Raw genomic sequence first — 16,541 nt, forward strand, 5'->3', positions numbered from 1 at the left:
AGTTCAAATGAACTGTCCAGGCTTTCCAAATACAGCCTTGGTCTGTCCTGTCTTCAAGTCAAAGCCACTTTGTTCACTGCAATTGCCCTGGTGGAAATTCCAGCCGCCACACAGGGCTCTTGGACACCAGCTCTGTCACAAAGCTCTGTTCACTGGTCTGACTCTCCCATGTGAGACGCCAGAGTGACCTCTAAAGCCACATGTCCTGGTTTTATCACTTGTCAGCTGTGTGTAAGTTGTTGAACCTTTGTAAGCCTCAGTTTCTTCATCTGTAAAATGGGGATAATTTTACCTACCTTTGATGGGTTGTTGTGAGGATTAAATGAAATATGTACATGTCAAGTGCAGCATAATGTATAGCATATAGAATTGGTCAATGAATTTTGGTTATCTATCCATTCTGCTAGTCAGTAAGTGCCTTAAATTAAATTTTTTGCCCTACTTACTTTTTTATCCCCCTTTACGTCAAGATAGTGTATCTAGTAAATATAGCTTGACATAAATTATACTTGTAAACTGGATATTGTAGTTTTAGCTTGCTTTGGGCTTTATAGTTTCATCTCCCTTTTTAGCTTATAGAATAAATGGTTGTTTTGTCAGTCCTTTCAGTTGTGATGGAACCTGGACATCTGGCACCATTTCATGGCTCTAACTCTTGACCTTAACTTGCTGACTTTACTTTTCTATTTTTTGTTTTAGTTTTTTTTCTTCTGAGTTAATTTAAACTTGGATGAGTTTTTTACAGGCTAATGATGTGTGTTTACACAGAGATGAAGCCTTACGGAGAATCCTAGACAGGGATATGCTGTAGGAAGAAAAAGAAAAAACACTGACCAAAAACTTGTTTAAAGATACAAAAAGGAATAAATTGTTTTTCCTCTATCCAGTAGCATAAGCAGTGCTCCCCCTCCCTTTTTTTTTCATTTGGGGACATTCTTTGTTAGAAATCAGTGAACAAAGGAAGATATTTGTGGCCCATATTCAAGGATCCCTAAGGAACGAATACAGACCATTGTTAAGTGATGGCCTCTGGACTCCGCAGTGCGGAGAGCCTGTGCTACGGTGTGGAACAGGCCACAGGCTTTCCTTCATGAACGAGTCACACTGTCCGTCTTCATTTGGTGGGTCAGCACCCCTTGACATATCCCCAAGAAACTGTGAGCACTTTCGCTGGGCTGGCAGCAGGGTCTCTCAGACCTACCAGGCCCAGGAGTGCTGAGCACCAGGGGGTAGGGGGATGGAGAGTGGATGGGGGCGGGGAGGTAACACGGGACTCCGGCCTGGTCTCAGCTCCCTTCCCCATTAGGGGCGTCTCCTCAGTCTACATCTCCCCATCTGTGCATTACACACATCCTCATCAGTACTAAGCTGCTTAAATGGGAGATGGTCATAGAGTAAAAATTTTGATTTTTTTAAAGAATAGCCCATCTAGAAGCTACTTTAATATCCCCCCAGTCACATGTAAGTTCTGTTAATCATTGGCTAATGTCAGTATTCCAGGGCAATACGTGGCTGTGTAGGAAGGAGGTAATCAGGTCAACGCATTGCTCCCTGACCCCGTGTAGTTCGGGTGTCCAGTGCTGAGGGGAGGGAGAGAGGGAATTGGTGATCCTTCTCCAGCCATTTATCTGGTGAACGCCGAGCATTACTGTGTGAGGCACCGCAGTGGTCACGGGAGCACAAAGCATAAGCAGTTCTTGTACTGACATAGTTAGGAATTCACTGGCCATTTGTTTCCCAACTTTTCTCTCACTTTAAAATCTTCCACAAACAAAGGAAAATTTATCTGCTGGACCTCCACCCCAATGCCCCCTGAGAGCATCTGAGATGGACTCGGTCATAGGGGACCACCTGAGCCCTGAGGCATCGTTTTGGAAAGCAGTGCAGTCGAGGGGAAATGGCTGAGATCAAGCACTGTGTTTTCTCCCTCTTTATAGCTCTGTGCTCACCCCTGGCCCCTGGCCCAGAAGGGGTGCCTGTAAATGTGTTGTGATGGGGTCTCCAAGGAGAAGGGGGACAGAAAGCACCACGGGGGCCCCACTCACAGTAACTGAGAACGTGATCATCAGTAACTAAAACGGGAGCGAGGCAGTCAGAGGGCGAGGACGGGCGCATCTGGAGACGTGATGTGGGATAAGAGGCATTTGATGCCCCAGTGGTCACTGCGGCCAGCAGGTGGCCCGCTTCACCTTTGAATGTCACAACACCAACCATTCTGGCCACTGATGCAAAAAGGAGAGTGTGGTTCTGATCCAGTGTGTGGTAAGTGACTGTCCAGTGATCGCCTGATGTCCAGCAGGGAGGCAAGGACCAGGAGAAGGCAGCACAGGTGACGTGACAGGGAAAGGCTCAGAGGGAGTGAACAGAAACGCCTGCAGACCAGGCAGAGTAGTGACCAGGGTGGGACAGAGCTCACGCAGGACAAGCGCCAAAGCAGAGCTGGTGCCCATTTATAGTCGTGCTTTGCCCTGGGACGTTTGCACATTTTAAGCATGAAATGCAGGGCCTCTCACGTGCAAGCTTTTATTATTTCTTTGTGTTTCAGGGCTCCACAGTGGCCAGAGAAGCTAGTGACAAAGAAAAGGTAAGTGCCCGACATACCCCTCACCGTGATCCTATGGGCATGTTCGAGCAGCATCCCCATCCTTATTTCATCCTTCCTTCTGACTCCCGCTGCTGCGATTTCTCCTGTGTGCACCAGAGAAGCACATTTTTGAACTGGAGTATTTCACTGTACCTCTCTTCCTCAGAGCAGCTGTCTATACCTCCTGGCTGAATAATGAGGTGGTTATTCGTTTAAGTGCAGTTGGAAGAGACAGTTCACTGCAATGTTTCACGCAGGCGCCTGCACAGTAACTTATGACCAACACTGGCAGGTACAGTGCAGCAGCAGGGCCCTAACCCTACCCTTGACCACTCACTAGCCAGGTGTGACCTAGCGAGTTTCTCTGCCTCTGTGCGCCCGTTTCTCACGTGTAAAATGTTGACTTGCATAAGCTTTACACTCTTTTCCAACTATAAAATGTTAAGATTTGATTCGAGTATTTTTTACTTAAAGAATTAGGCAGGAGACTTTGTCCTTTTTTGTCCTGAGTCACTGGACAGTAGGAAATTTAAACCACATTTAGTTTATTATGCAAGATTATAGACAGATTCAGCATCAGTCAATTTGTTTAAGAATTTGGGAAGTGCTTTGACTGAAATTGGCATTGCTTATACGATAGGCAACTCTATACTCTCAGTCATTATTCCTCACCTTGAAAAGTGTCTTTTTTTTTTTTTAATAAACCATCTGAAAGCTTGGGCTTAGGTTTTTGTTTTTGTTTTTGAAATTAAATTCTTTCAGGATGATATAATTCAGTTCTGGTTTGAGTTTTATGGATCTGGAAATCTAGTTCATTTAGAAGGGTTTGTGAATGTCTCTATGGTTACTGTCCTGGCTTCAGGGGCTAAAATAATGAACCATGCCGATACATCTCGCAGAAGATAAAGACATTAATAGGAAGTAACAGTGTCACGTGATCAGTCTTTCCATAGGAAGGAATCACGCAGCAAGAGCGCCTGACTCCAGCTTGGAGGCTTTCTGGAGGAGGTGGCGTGTGGAAACTTGAAGGATAAGTAGGAATTAGCCAGGGGAAAGGCCATCAGAGTAGCATGTGCATGAGCATAGAGGGGGTATGCTTGGTGCTTTAGCTGGAGGGTGAGATGGAGCCAGGAAGCTGGACCAGTGGAGAGGCTGTTGAAGTAACCCAGATGAGATGTTGACCTGGGCTAGGACACTGGAATATGACAGATTTCAGAGTGATTTAGGAAAAGAACCCACAGAACCCAGAGATTGAATGTGGGAGGTGAATGGTTCCAGGGAGCGTGTGTGGAGGGAGTGCGGGATTGAGGGTGACTCCCAAGTGTCTGGTTCGGATAATTGGGTGTTGAATTCACTGTCGGAGAGGGAGCAGAGTGGAAGGAGTAGTTTGAGAGGTCATGTGGCATCAGATCAGAGGTGCCCAATAGGCACTAGAGGCTGCAGAGAGTTTTGACTGGAAGAAATGGCCTGGGAAACCTCATGGGAGGGATGATCAGCAGAGACAGGGAAGTCGATGAGGCCACTCAGGACGAGTGTAAGGAGCAGGAGAAGCATGCCTGGAGCCAGCTCAGAGGGACATCGTCACTTATGGCTGACGGATACTAGTCAAGGAAGAGAGACTTGCAAAAGATCAGCCAAAGACATAGGAGATGACCCAGGAAAGACTGGATCATTTCCGAGTATTTATTAAGCATCTGTAATGAGCAAACATTTTGCCAAGCATTATGAGAAGTGCCTCAGTGAAAAATGCCCCCACTCTCATGAAATTTGCACTCTAATATTGTCCCAGAAACCAGAGGGAGAGAATGCTTCTGCAAGGTTAGGTAGGATGAGGACTGAGTCATTTATTACCCATTGGACTTGTCAACAGGGAACTCACTGGCAACCTTCCTTGTCGGTGACAATGGGTGGGTGTAGCAGAAGCCAGATAGCAATGGGTTAAGAAGAGAGAAGAGAAAAATGAAATGGTAGGTCCTTCTTTGACCACTTGTATGTTTATTGTACACAAGTGAATATATTTTTACACTTCCAACCTCCAAGTAAGTCACTCTGAAGGCACCGGCTTTGGCCAAAGAAGCAGAAACAGTGGACTGTCGACTTCCATGTTGTTATGACTAAACATTTCTTCCAGGTGTCAAAGAACTCAAGTAGGTATTCAAGTTTTAGTCCATGAGAAATTCAGGGGTTTCATATGATTGGGGTTTTCTCCTAGGAGCAAATAGCTGGACTATTTAAAGAGCCACCCAGACTTTTCAGCATCATAGCACGAAGCCAGCCCCTGAGTAAGAACTGTGGGTGTGATGGCATCCAGCATTCCTTGTTGGTTGCTGTTTTCACTTCGTTCCCAAGTCCCTTGAGACTGCTGCTGGCAGCCTTTCTCCTCTGTTTGCATCATATGGATGTCTTGCAGACGCATCGCCAAGGACTTGGTCTGCTTTGACAATAACCAATGCTGAGAAAGACAGTTACAGCTCATGGAATGGCTGTTGATAAAGCCTAAGTTATAAAGCAAGAACCTGCGTGATTGAAAACCATAGTATTTGAGGTCCTCATAGCTGTAATATTTCGTCAGGAGCAGAACTTTCATTTACCTGTCTTTCTCTCCACGCCCCAATACTGTGGCCCAACCTGTGGGACCCCATTCTTTCCAGAAACCCATGGCGTTCACCACAGTTCCACTGCCCGCCTCACCAAAAAAGTTTAGTGAGGTTAGCATAGGTTTCTGTGAAAAAAACTTAAGGATATATGACTTCTTTAAGAGAAACCCTTTTTCTGAGAATTATGTAGGGTGCTTTTATCCTCTTTGTAATATGTGCCAATTATTCCTCAGAACATCTCTTTGGAGGTGGGTTTGGAAAGGCAGAGACAGGAGGGGCCTTGAGAGATCAGAGTCCAATCCCCCCCCACCCCCACCTGGGACAGATTGGAGAGGGAAAATTGAGCTCCCGTGCTGTTTCACACAATTAGTGGCAGAGGAGAAATTTTATCTTAATCTTGGGCTTATATTTTAAATGTTAATCTTAATATATTGGGAAGTATAAAGGTAAGTAATAATAACTGACATGTGTTAAGTGCATTCCAAGTGCCAAACACTTTTAATTTTTACGTGAATTTGGTTATGTGATCCTTACAACCACCTTGTGAGGTGGGTGCTATTATTACTTCCTTTGCATAAATGAAGTTATTTATCTGGTTGAGTGACTTGTCCAAGGTCCCACAGTTACGATGTGACAGAGCTGGGGTTCCAGCCCAGAGCGCACCTTTCTAACTGCTACATCTGCTACTCTAAATGTCTGGGAGTTCTCTCTCCTTTTTTTAAAGAACATATTATCAAAAATGCATATGAGCCCGGCCAGCATGGCATATGCCTGGGTTGTGGGCTCGATCCCCAGTGTGAGGTGTGCAGGAGGCAGCTGATCAATGATTCTCTCTCATCATTGGTGTTTCTATGTCTCCCTCTCCCTTCCTCTCTGAAATCAACATACACACACACACACACACACACATGAATCCTATAAATCATGAAGATGAAGAAGGAAACATTCACTACACTGACAAAAACATTATTTTGGAGTTAAATATGGTACGAAAGCAGTTCATCTGAGTCTTGATTTAAAAATTAAAAAAAGTAGTGAAATAAATTATTTTGTTTTATACTACGTTGGCAAAACAGCCCATTCCTATTTCCTCCATTTGTGGAAAGTAGGCATTTTTGTAGCCACATCCCATGTCACTGTAGCTTACACTGTGTACACAGTCACCTGAGGAAGAATTGTGCTTTACTTTCTGGGCTTAGAATTCATGAAAGCTCTTCTTCCAGAAGAAGAGATGCCCCAAACCACCCCCTGTCCTAGGTTATAAGTGCTCCCTGGGAAGGGGCCAGAGATAATCTCTTGAAGATATGGAATGTAAGAGTAATTAAAATCGGTAATTGATGGCGGAGAGTGTGCCCGCAATAGGAGATGAGGTCTCTTGGAGATGGCAGCCACAATGAGGTAACATTGACTCAACTATAATACACAAAAACAAATGCATTAATGGAGCTGAACTCATAAACCCATTGGGTTTTTAAGTCCCCCCAAAATTTCTGCACTTCTTTTTTGCACCAATGATCAGGTTTTCTCTCCATGATCAGTTAATATTTTTCACTTGTCCAGAAAGCAGGCTGTTTTTTGTCTTCACAAATAAAACTATAAAGGTCATCGCTGTTACCTTAGAAATATTTGGAAGATGACTAAAAATATTTGTTTTCTACATGAAACCAAATGATTTGTACGAATATTATTTCCGTTGCTCTCACTGTGTAACCACATTCTCTACAAAATGATTTTCCTGGTGGAGAGAACAGTTTTCATAGAGAATCTCCGTCAGCACCGCTTAACTCATAATCTGGCTCTTTGTTTTTCTTCATTTGACTCATTGTAACTGCTTTAATTCCCCGTACTTTTAACTTGGTGACAAGTTTTAAAACTGTCATTTCAAATATTTAGTGATATAGTGCAGACAAGCCCCTTCCCTTCGATTTCAGCTTGACATGTAATTAGTGTGATTTGCATTAGCATAATAATGAAGGTGAAACTGAAGGAAATAAAGAAGTTATATTCCAACAAAAAATGGGATCACTTTCATGGCAACAAGTATCAGGACATGCAAGTACAGATGTCTTGAATTAAAAAAAGAGAGAGCGAGAACGGTGCTTTTCTTTTCTTTTTTTTAAACCGTTTTCAAATTCTGACAGCTGCTATGACTTGTTCTATTCTTTAATTCTTTCCTTTCTAATGGAAGGGCATCTTCCATTCATGGCTCCAGCAGTTCAGCCTCCTCTAAATGAGACAGAGAAATGCGAATCTCCCCGGTGGTCGATCTTTTCACAGCTGCGCTGCAATTCCAGTGTGACATCAAATTAGTAATTATAGCTGAGCGAACTGCTTTTTACCAAATGACAGCCTTCGCATGCTGCCAGCGAGCAAGCTCCTCAGCAGGGAATCCGGGGAAGTAAAAGAAAACATAACTGGACTCACTTGATTTCTGAGGGATTTGACCTGACTCTTTAAAAAGCCCATGTTCTCGAGAACGCGAGTCCTGGGGATTTACACAAATATGCATTTTGTTCATCGTTCTGCACAGTTCTTCTCAAAACTCGTGTCTGATTTTATTAGGTAAAGGCAAGGCTGTGGAGTGGAGTCAGAGGGTCCCAATAAGAAGATTCCTTTTAACATATAACCTTCTCCCTTTCTTTCAACCCATTTGAAAGAAAACAGCTGCCCTGCAATTGGCATTTGTATAACTATATTGGCAATAATCATTGTTGACACTTTGATAATGGACTACAACAAGCCGCCTTGTCGATTCTTAGGCATTGTGAATTGCACTGGCAATTAAGTGACTGTCACCCTCGCTGACATTTTACCTACTGCTGGCTGAAGGTTCAGGAGAATTCATTGTTAATACCCTTACATCGAAAAATGCTTTCCTAAAGCAGTTCTCAGCATTTCTTTTGTGATTTTTAAATTGTAACACATTATAATTAATTACTACCTCTATCTGGTTCTTCAGACTGCAGTTAAAAGTAACCTAACGACAGGGCCGGCGCGGAGCCTGGGGCTCAAAAGCACGGCCGCCTGTCCCTCTGGGAGTGTTTCTTCGGCTGTCAGTTAAAAGTGCTTTCTTCCCCCCTGTTTGCGGATGGTCGTTTATAGGGGGATTGCCAGGGTTTTTAGGCCTGACCCATGGATGCTTTAGCCTTCTGTAAAATTTCTTTTCTTCCAAAGTAGAAGTGAATCGCTTCGGCTTGCCAGGCACTGTGAGGAACACCTCCCCGACACCCACAGTGCAGGGGAAAGCGCCCCTCAGAGCAGAAGCAGGGCCTGTTCCTCAGGCCTCACGTTAAAGGCAGCGCTGGCACCACCTGCCCTGTGGCCCCGAGATGCTTTATGAAAAGGGGCTTTGGGAGAAAGACCCCAAACACAGTGTTAGGGCCACCGAGTCCCCAGCCCTGCTCTGCCATTAATGGAAGTTTGGGGTTTGTCCTCACTTGTAAAATTAAAAAGGATTTGATCGTATCACTGGTCCTCATACTTTCGTGTTTATAAGGCTCTCTGGTTTCAAATGAAACCATCCCGCCCTCCCGAGGTGCGCTTCAGCTGCAAACTGGACTTGGAGAAGTCCTGGAGTTGGCAGCCACCAAAACCCTGTCTGTTTTAGGTACAGGCCAAGGCGATTGCTGTTATTAATGGAAAAAATGTTCTGAACCATCATACTGTGTCAGCAGATGTCTGAGCAAGCCTTCTGAGCCCTATGATGTAAACCATAGGGGTTATTCTGGGAGTTTTTAAAACTCAATGCATTTGGAATTTCTCCCAACTGGAAAGAGCGTGTGTGAAAAAGGAAGATCACATGCACACGACTGGTGAGCATCTTCCTGATGACAGCGCTAAACCCCTCAGCCAGTCTGTGTAAAATCTCAATTGCCTTACATTAATTTTTTCACTGGAATGAACTCAACGTAGAGATCCCAAGCACACATGGAGCAGTGCTGTTAGATGTGAGATTTTTTTTTTAAGCTGACAACTCTTATCCCGGTAGTTCCAGAAAGACTTGGAGTAGAGAGAAGACTTCCAAAATTTAGTGCTTTGCCTGAATTTAAGCCACGCTGCTGCAGATGAAACTATAGGACGTAGCAAACTTAAGTTTTCAGATTCTGAGATTTTTTAGATCATCACTATTGATGTCCATGCAACAGAATCTTTCGATCAGATTGTAGCAGTCTGTTTTGTGAATTTTGTATGCAGCTTAACTGTTTTAGCACAGCCTGTGGAGGAAAACCAAACTGCCACCTTTGACATGGCCACTTAAAGAGCCATTATGTTCTGAAAAGTATGACAATATTAGAAGAGGAATCAATTATCACTTTTTTAATGTTAGTTTGAAAATTTTAGGGGCAATAAATAACCAGCAGCTGTGTTCTGCCTGCCTTAACAGTTCCAAATTGCAAAATTAGGATAGGGCTCGCCCAGTTTTGTGCTTCTTAAGTGTAGCACTGTTTCACAAGTCATGTTGAGGTATTTTCACAAGTATGTTGAGGTATGTTCTCTTTCTATATTTATATAGAAACAAACACATTCAAAATAAGAACTCATATTCAGGTGCTAGTCACAAATGTACACCTTCTCCTTGTGGAAATTATAAGTTATCATTGAACTGTTGGATCATTTCCCAAGCCATGAACTTGTATAGACCATTCTGCTGTCATTGTTAAGGGAGGTTGTTATATGTGCCTTTGTGAGAAAACGCCTTTTACCCCTACTATTTCTGTATGTATTTTTACCCATGTTTCACAAATTTGCTTTTTCATGTATCAAATTTGTGGCTTGGATATTTTTGAGAAGCAGAACTGATTTTATTATAAATCTCTAACATCTCTTATTACCCCAGAATTGGTACCACGTATATTCAATCAAATCATCGTTATCCCTGCTCCACTGTCAGGATTACCTAGAATTCTCTCCCCTACAGGAATATTTCCGGAGTGTATTTTCAGCCCCACAGACTTTTATGAAGTTTTTTTGGCAAGCGTGGGGAAAAGGGATTTAGTCTTTTTTGCAAGTTTATTTTCATTTAGGTAAGCTTGTAGCAACAAGTAAATCAGTTCCTAACATGAGACAGTAATTAGTACATATTTTTTATGTTGTGTATTCAGTTCCAAGTGTCACAACACGACCCATCAAAGGGACACCAGGCAGCAATCTTTGACATCAAGGCTTACAATTAGACTTCTTTTAAATGGGTTGCCAAATGAGCACATCGAACAAAAATTCGTTTCTTTCTGAAATACAAGTCCTTTAATCACAGGGTACTATGCTGTGTATTATCCTTTGCATTGAAACCTTCTGGTACCAAAATCCTGTTTGTGTTAAACACTCAAGTGTGACAGGAGTACAGTTTATCTTCCTGCTAAGGTTTCCATCCACGCTAAAAAAAAAAAACAACTTGGTTCTGTAGGCTCTAGATTTTGGCTCTGTGCACTTCAAATACATGTGTTTCCCCCCCCCCCCTATTGTTACTGGCCATTTAAAATGCAATATTTTTTGTATAATTTAATGTAATTAAATTTAATGTAATTAAATTTAATGTGTGTGTGTAATGATGATAAAAATTCAGTCTCATTTTAGTTTGAATTCTGTGTATTTAAAGTTATGTTTTTGAATGTGAATACAGGTTTCAAATATCTGTGATTTTTTTAAAAAAAATGTTTGAGTCATCTAAAAGTTAATTAGATTTTAACATCTCAGTAAAATAAAATTTCTGTATAATTTCTGGCTTTACTAACTTTTAAAATATCCAATATTACTAAACTTTGTGAATATGACAGCATTCAACACACAGGACCTAATGAAATAAGTAAACAAACAGATTAATTTCCATTTGAAACAAATAGAAAATGTAAATCTTTTGATAAGCATTTAGTGTGTGTGTGTGTGTGTGTGTGTGTGTGTGTGGTTTGTTTTCAGAGAATCTGCAAAATTTTCAGTGATTTGGAATTTAAAGTGGTTGTTAAAAGTGCTAAATATTTTTATATTAGAAGGGAGATTCCAGTGCCTTGTTCTTATCTCCTCTCCACCTTTCTTTTGGGAAGAGTGGAGCTCCGTGCCTCCATGGCCTCCTGGAATCCGCAGCTGCTCTCCGCCTTCACTCCTGGGTCTTTTTCTGCTGAGCTGGCCACAGAAGCACATGTTCGTTTCTAAAAATTAGAGCTCTAAACTTTGTAGCTGTTAGTTCTGCATATTTCTGTTTTATCTTAAATCCTGGCCAAATCTCTCCTTTAAGATCATTTAGATCTTTTATTGAGCAGGGGGGAATAAGTAACTATTTATATGTGAAAGCATTTATACATTTAAGATATTATCTTCAGACGATGGGTATCTTCAAGCTTCGATACAGCTGTGTAAATCTTGACTCTGTCGTCATCAATGTTCATTCATGCCTTAGTGACATATAAGTCATTTTGACCATGACCAATATTGTTACATAATGCGCTTCCTTCTATTGAAGAATATAGACTTGCTGAGGAACAGCCAATAATACTGTGTTTTCAAAGAAACCAAAAACCTTTCACCCAATAATGTAGTTACAAAAAGGGAGAAACATGTTATACTGAAACAGTTTTCTTTTTACCCCTCCTAGCAAGTTATGTTCCCAGGGAGTTTATTATACTATAGTACTTTGGTTAATGTTTTCTGGCTACAAGATTTCAGTTAGTGAATGTTTGCTTTAGGTCAGCAAAATAGCATTCACTAAATTACCCACTCTTATGATATACTCATTGAGGAAAGCTAACCCATGGAAAATTAAGGTAAGACAAAAGTCAGCAAATTCCTGTCTTTGGAATTTATTTTAAAGACTAAATTTTATTCCGTATTATTAAATAGAAATTTAGATGTTTTATTATTCTAAGAAGTTAATTTACCCACTTTTTATTATTATATAGCAACATTTTACTCTCTTTAGACTTCTAATGAGGGCGTTTTCAGTGAGGGTTTTCTGATTTGGAGGCCTTTGCAGTGGGTCACAGGTTTCTCTGGCCAGGACAGTTCACAGTGAGGTTCAGAGAGCAAGGACGCGGCAGGGGATCAGAGCCTCTGGCCAGTGTTGCCTTTAATGCACCTAATGTACCTCTCTGTTCCCATGTCTGATGCAGGGAAATGAAATAACAACCTTGCACTTGTGTGTGGCAGGTTTGTGTGCAGCAAGGAAAGAAAGTATCTTCAAAATGTAAAGACAACATGTAGAAAATTCATGTGAGACGTTTGTGACTAACAATAAAACCTGAAAACAAAGGAAATGGTAACTATGGTCTAGGTTACTGGTATCCCAAGTTTAAAGAGCTTATTTCTTTAAAAAAGCAGGAAGGATAAAAAAGGATAAGTCTATTCTTCACTAGTAAGAAACACACTATTGTAACTATATTGGTTATGGCTTATGTGTAACTAAGACACGAGCTAATATAGAGCGAGTTCTTATTGCCAAGCACTGTGTGTTTTTTTTCATTTAGTTCATACACTAGCCCTATTAGGTAGGTATTATTAACTTCCCATTATATAGATAAGGAAACTGAGGTTTGGGCACATTAAGCAGCTGATTCAGTATATTACTAGTTCCATATGCCAACATGTTTTGTTTGTTTGTTTTCAGTCTTGCTCTGGATTTAGCACTGATGAGCTTAACTCTAGATACTGCAAGCCGCACGTGGGAGCATGACCAACAAATAGCAAGAATGACCCTCCATGTGGCAGGCACTGCCCTAAGCTTTTTACATATATGAACTTGTGTAATCCTCACAGCAGTGCTGACTGCTAATCCCCAATTAAAGATGAGGCACCTGAGAGGTTAAGTAAGTTGTTCAAACTCACACAGCTAATAACTGGAGGAGTGGAGATATAACCCAGGTGGCTGATCTAGTCTGTGCTCATAACCTCAGGCTTCAGTCCATGTCCTAAGAAGAAACTTGCACCGTGGTCTGGCATCACCCAGCAGGAAAGTGTGAGGGATATTCATCTGCTAACGTTACCCAAACAGTGGGAGCAGGATAGCTAGGTGGCAGGAGGAACGGTGTCTCTCTGCTTATGCTTGTAGCTTTCCACGTCACATTGATAGAGATGGATGCCATTTGAGGCCCACCAGACCCCAGTAGACTTACCTCATGCAAAAGGGAGAGTCACTTTGCCTCATGAACCTTGGGCCGTGCTGAACTCCACAGCCTCATTCTGCCAGCCAGGCCTGGGAGCAGCTCCCGGGGCCCCAGGCGTAGCCGCAGCCCAGGGCTGCCGAGGTGGCACAGCAGGTCCCGCCATGCCCCGTCCTCCTTGGCATGTGCCGTGCGCGGTACTCCGCAAGTCCCCCCTCACACTTGGAGGCTCCCAGTCTACATGGAACTGGCAGAAGAACTTAATTCAGAGTGAATACTAGTAAATAAAGACTTAACCTGCTATCACTTTAGAAAGGTTGCTGACTGCTGGCTGGACGCTAGCCTTGGGGAGTCCACAGTTAAGTGTTTCTGACCTGATGTCGTTAGCTCCAGTGCTTTCTTCCACCTTCCGGCTGGCTCTGCTTTGAACTAGAAAGAGTATGAAAGACGCCCATTAAAGAACCAGACCCAGTGACTTTGAGGCTTTCAAAACACTCCTAAGTGCAAATAATCCGGTGCTGCAAAGCAAAGGGCAGACGCCAGGGCTGCCCACGGTGGTTTCTGGGCTGCTTTGCAGGCATCGCCTCTGCCACCTTTGTGGGCAGTGTGACACCGGAGATTTAAGTCTTTTAATTCACAGCATAATAATTATCATCTCTTTTGTAAATGGTGTGTGTTTAGAGTTTTTAATATAAATGTTGCTCACCATCAGAAAGCTTGAAATTTCTGAAAAGGTAAGCAGTAAGGTTTTCTTTTATCTGTGTCATCTAGTTCTTAGTAGAAAAGAATGGCCGATTTAAAGTTCTTTTTAAAAGAAAATGTATGCACTATCAATCTTTAATACCAGTTTTGTTTCTGTTTTGTTTTGGGAGTTTTTATTGATTTTAGAGGGAGGATGGTGAAGAGGGAGAGAGAAACATCAATGTAAGAGAGAAACATTGATCAGTTGCCTCCCACACCTGCCCTAACTGGAGATTGAACCTGAAACCAGGGTATGTGCCCTGACCAGGAATAGTGTGCAGGACAGCGCTCCAACCAACTGAGTCACATTGGCCAGGGCAATACCAGTTTTAAATCCATACGATTTATTGAATGCTTATAGAGATGGTGATGACGCTGATGGTGATAATAAGTGCCACTCACTATTTACATACTCAGGTTTTGGTTGAGTTTTCAGAACAACTCCGCTTTAGCCCAGTGACTAAGCGTCAGACAGCCTGGGTTCCCATCTCAGCATACCTGGCTGACCAGGCTCACCTTCTGGGCTGTGAGACCTTGTTAAGTTGCGTCATCTATCTAAGCTCAGCTTCCTCGTCTTGTACAATGGGCTTCAGAATGATAGTTAAGGCAGTTGCAGAGAATAAATGAGATGAAGCACCTTAAGTAAACTGATGCATGTTAGGTGCTCATTAGCACGGGCCTAAGGTTGCTGCTGCTGCTGCTGCTGCTGCTGCTGTCCCCGTTCTGCATATAGGGCAACTGTCTAAAGAAGATCCAGAAACCCAGCCCTGGTTCCTGGCAAGTAAGGGGTGGAACCAGGATTGGAACCTCAGGATTTAGGTCTCCAAATCCCTGGGGCTGCTGAGTGCTCTGCCATCCCACAGACACGTGGGCTGCGTGTTTTTAGGCCAGTGTTGGATTCCTCTCGCAGCTGCCCTGCTGAGGACCTACCTTTGCCGCTTGAGCCTTTCAATCATATCAGCCCTTACGTCCTTCCATCAGTCTGGTTGCCCTTTTTAAACTTGATCCAATGAAGTACGTCCGTAGTGCCACAAGTTCACTTAGCAGGATGGTCCTGGGCATCCAGAGTTTGGCCTTGCTGGTCACAGGAGACCATGCTGCTGGGGTGAAGCTGGGATCCGTTACCTGCATGAATGCGCCTGCTATTGCAGCACCTACCGAGGTGCCGTGTACTGCCTTCGGTTTCTCTCATACAACAAAGGCCCTCTCCCCTTCTTTGGTACACAGATAAAATGAGTTGTGGAGTTAAGGCAGGTATCTGATGTTTAACACCCTCCCCCTCCCCCGACGTACACACTCCAAAACATAGTAATGCCCAGGTTGTCTACTTGGAGAATCACAATCATTCTCCATCTCAGTTTCTGTGCATCACTCTGTCTTCAACCCCTTTTCCTAAGGCCCTTCCAGTTTTGTATCTGTGGCAGGCCTCACTGACCCCTGAATGAGCTTGCTAAACTTCGGATCCTGCATTTTTCTTCGTGGTGTAACTTCATTGTGTTTATAGTTCTAATGGAAGAACAAAGGATCCAATGTGATGGCATCAAACATTTAACATGAATGTGCTCTCTTTGAGTTTAGGGTTTTCTCTTACATTTATTACTTTATTTCTTAATTATTAATGACGAATTTAGGGGATTTAGCCCCTCTCGTGTTTTTGTGGAGAATGGTGCTGTTTTCATTTCCTTGAGACTCTATGTCTCGCCATAAAAGTATTTGCAAGTCTCTGCCCCACTCTCCCCATTTCCCTGTACATTTTATGTACTTATGCTGCCCAGTCTTCAGCCCACTTGCTTTCGTGCCTTTAGACTAGAAATGTTGACCTGCTCATCTCTGCATTCTTATACATGACAGTCATTCAGTAACCGCTTATTGAATTGGATCTTTGGATTTCTGAGCTTTGCTATACCTGTTTTGTAAGAGTAATTATTTTGGCAGTAGCTATAGCAAATTCAAAATCGCAAAACTATTCAAATTTTCTCAACATTAGTAAAACTACCAATTTGAATTTACACACTATATGTGCATATATATGTGTGTTTACGCATAGATGTGAGTAGTTTACACACGCGTGTATACCTTATAAAATGGGGACGTGAGCAGAGCAGGTGTTTGAAAGATGGTAGTAATGCCCAGGGAGTTTTCTTTTATTGTTCTGAATGAGGGGGGTGAAGGGATGGGGGCCAGAAAGGAGAATATGTTCTTTTCTTGGATTTTTTTTTTCATATAGTTCACACTTATGGAAAAGAGAACCATTCAGGCATTCATTAGTATATTAAAGAATATATTATGTTGGATTCATTTCAACTGGAAGTAAGCTAGGTTAGCTAAAAAGGAGTGGGGAGGAGTTTTGAATGGTCTTAAACTCTCACAAAGTGCAGGTTGCACAAAGTTAAATAGAATTATCCACACTGTTTTAAATTTATGTGCCTGTGGTATCCTGTAGCACAGCTAGCGTTTTCTTCCTGCTTGTGACCCATGTTTTGATAGCCGCCATTATTTTGTGTTGTATAACCTAAGTCCAGTTTAGTTACC

At 42.5% G+C, this 16,541-nt stretch overlaps 1 protein-coding gene across 5 annotated transcripts in view; it reads left to right on the plus strand.

Moving 5' to 3' along the window:
* PIP4K2A (phosphatidylinositol-5-phosphate 4-kinase, type II, alpha) overlaps positions 1-16,541 on the plus strand; it is a 164,789-nt gene that overhangs the window by 134,353 nt on the left and 13,895 nt on the right. For all 5 annotated transcript variants that reach the window (XM_006760310.2, XM_015561748.1, XM_015561745.1 and 2 more), the window contains exon 6: positions 2,546-2,584. In XM_006760310.2, coding sequence (XP_006760373.1) covers positions 2,546-2,584 — 39 coding nt within the window. The remainder of the gene's footprint in view (positions 1-2,545; positions 2,585-16,541) is intronic.

This window comes from Myotis davidii, unplaced genomic scaffold (assembly GCF_000327345.1).
Source record: "Myotis davidii unplaced genomic scaffold, ASM32734v1 scaffold1176, whole genome shotgun sequence".
In the NCBI taxonomy this organism is placed as follows: Eukaryota; Metazoa; Chordata; class Mammalia; order Chiroptera; family Vespertilionidae; genus Myotis; species Myotis davidii.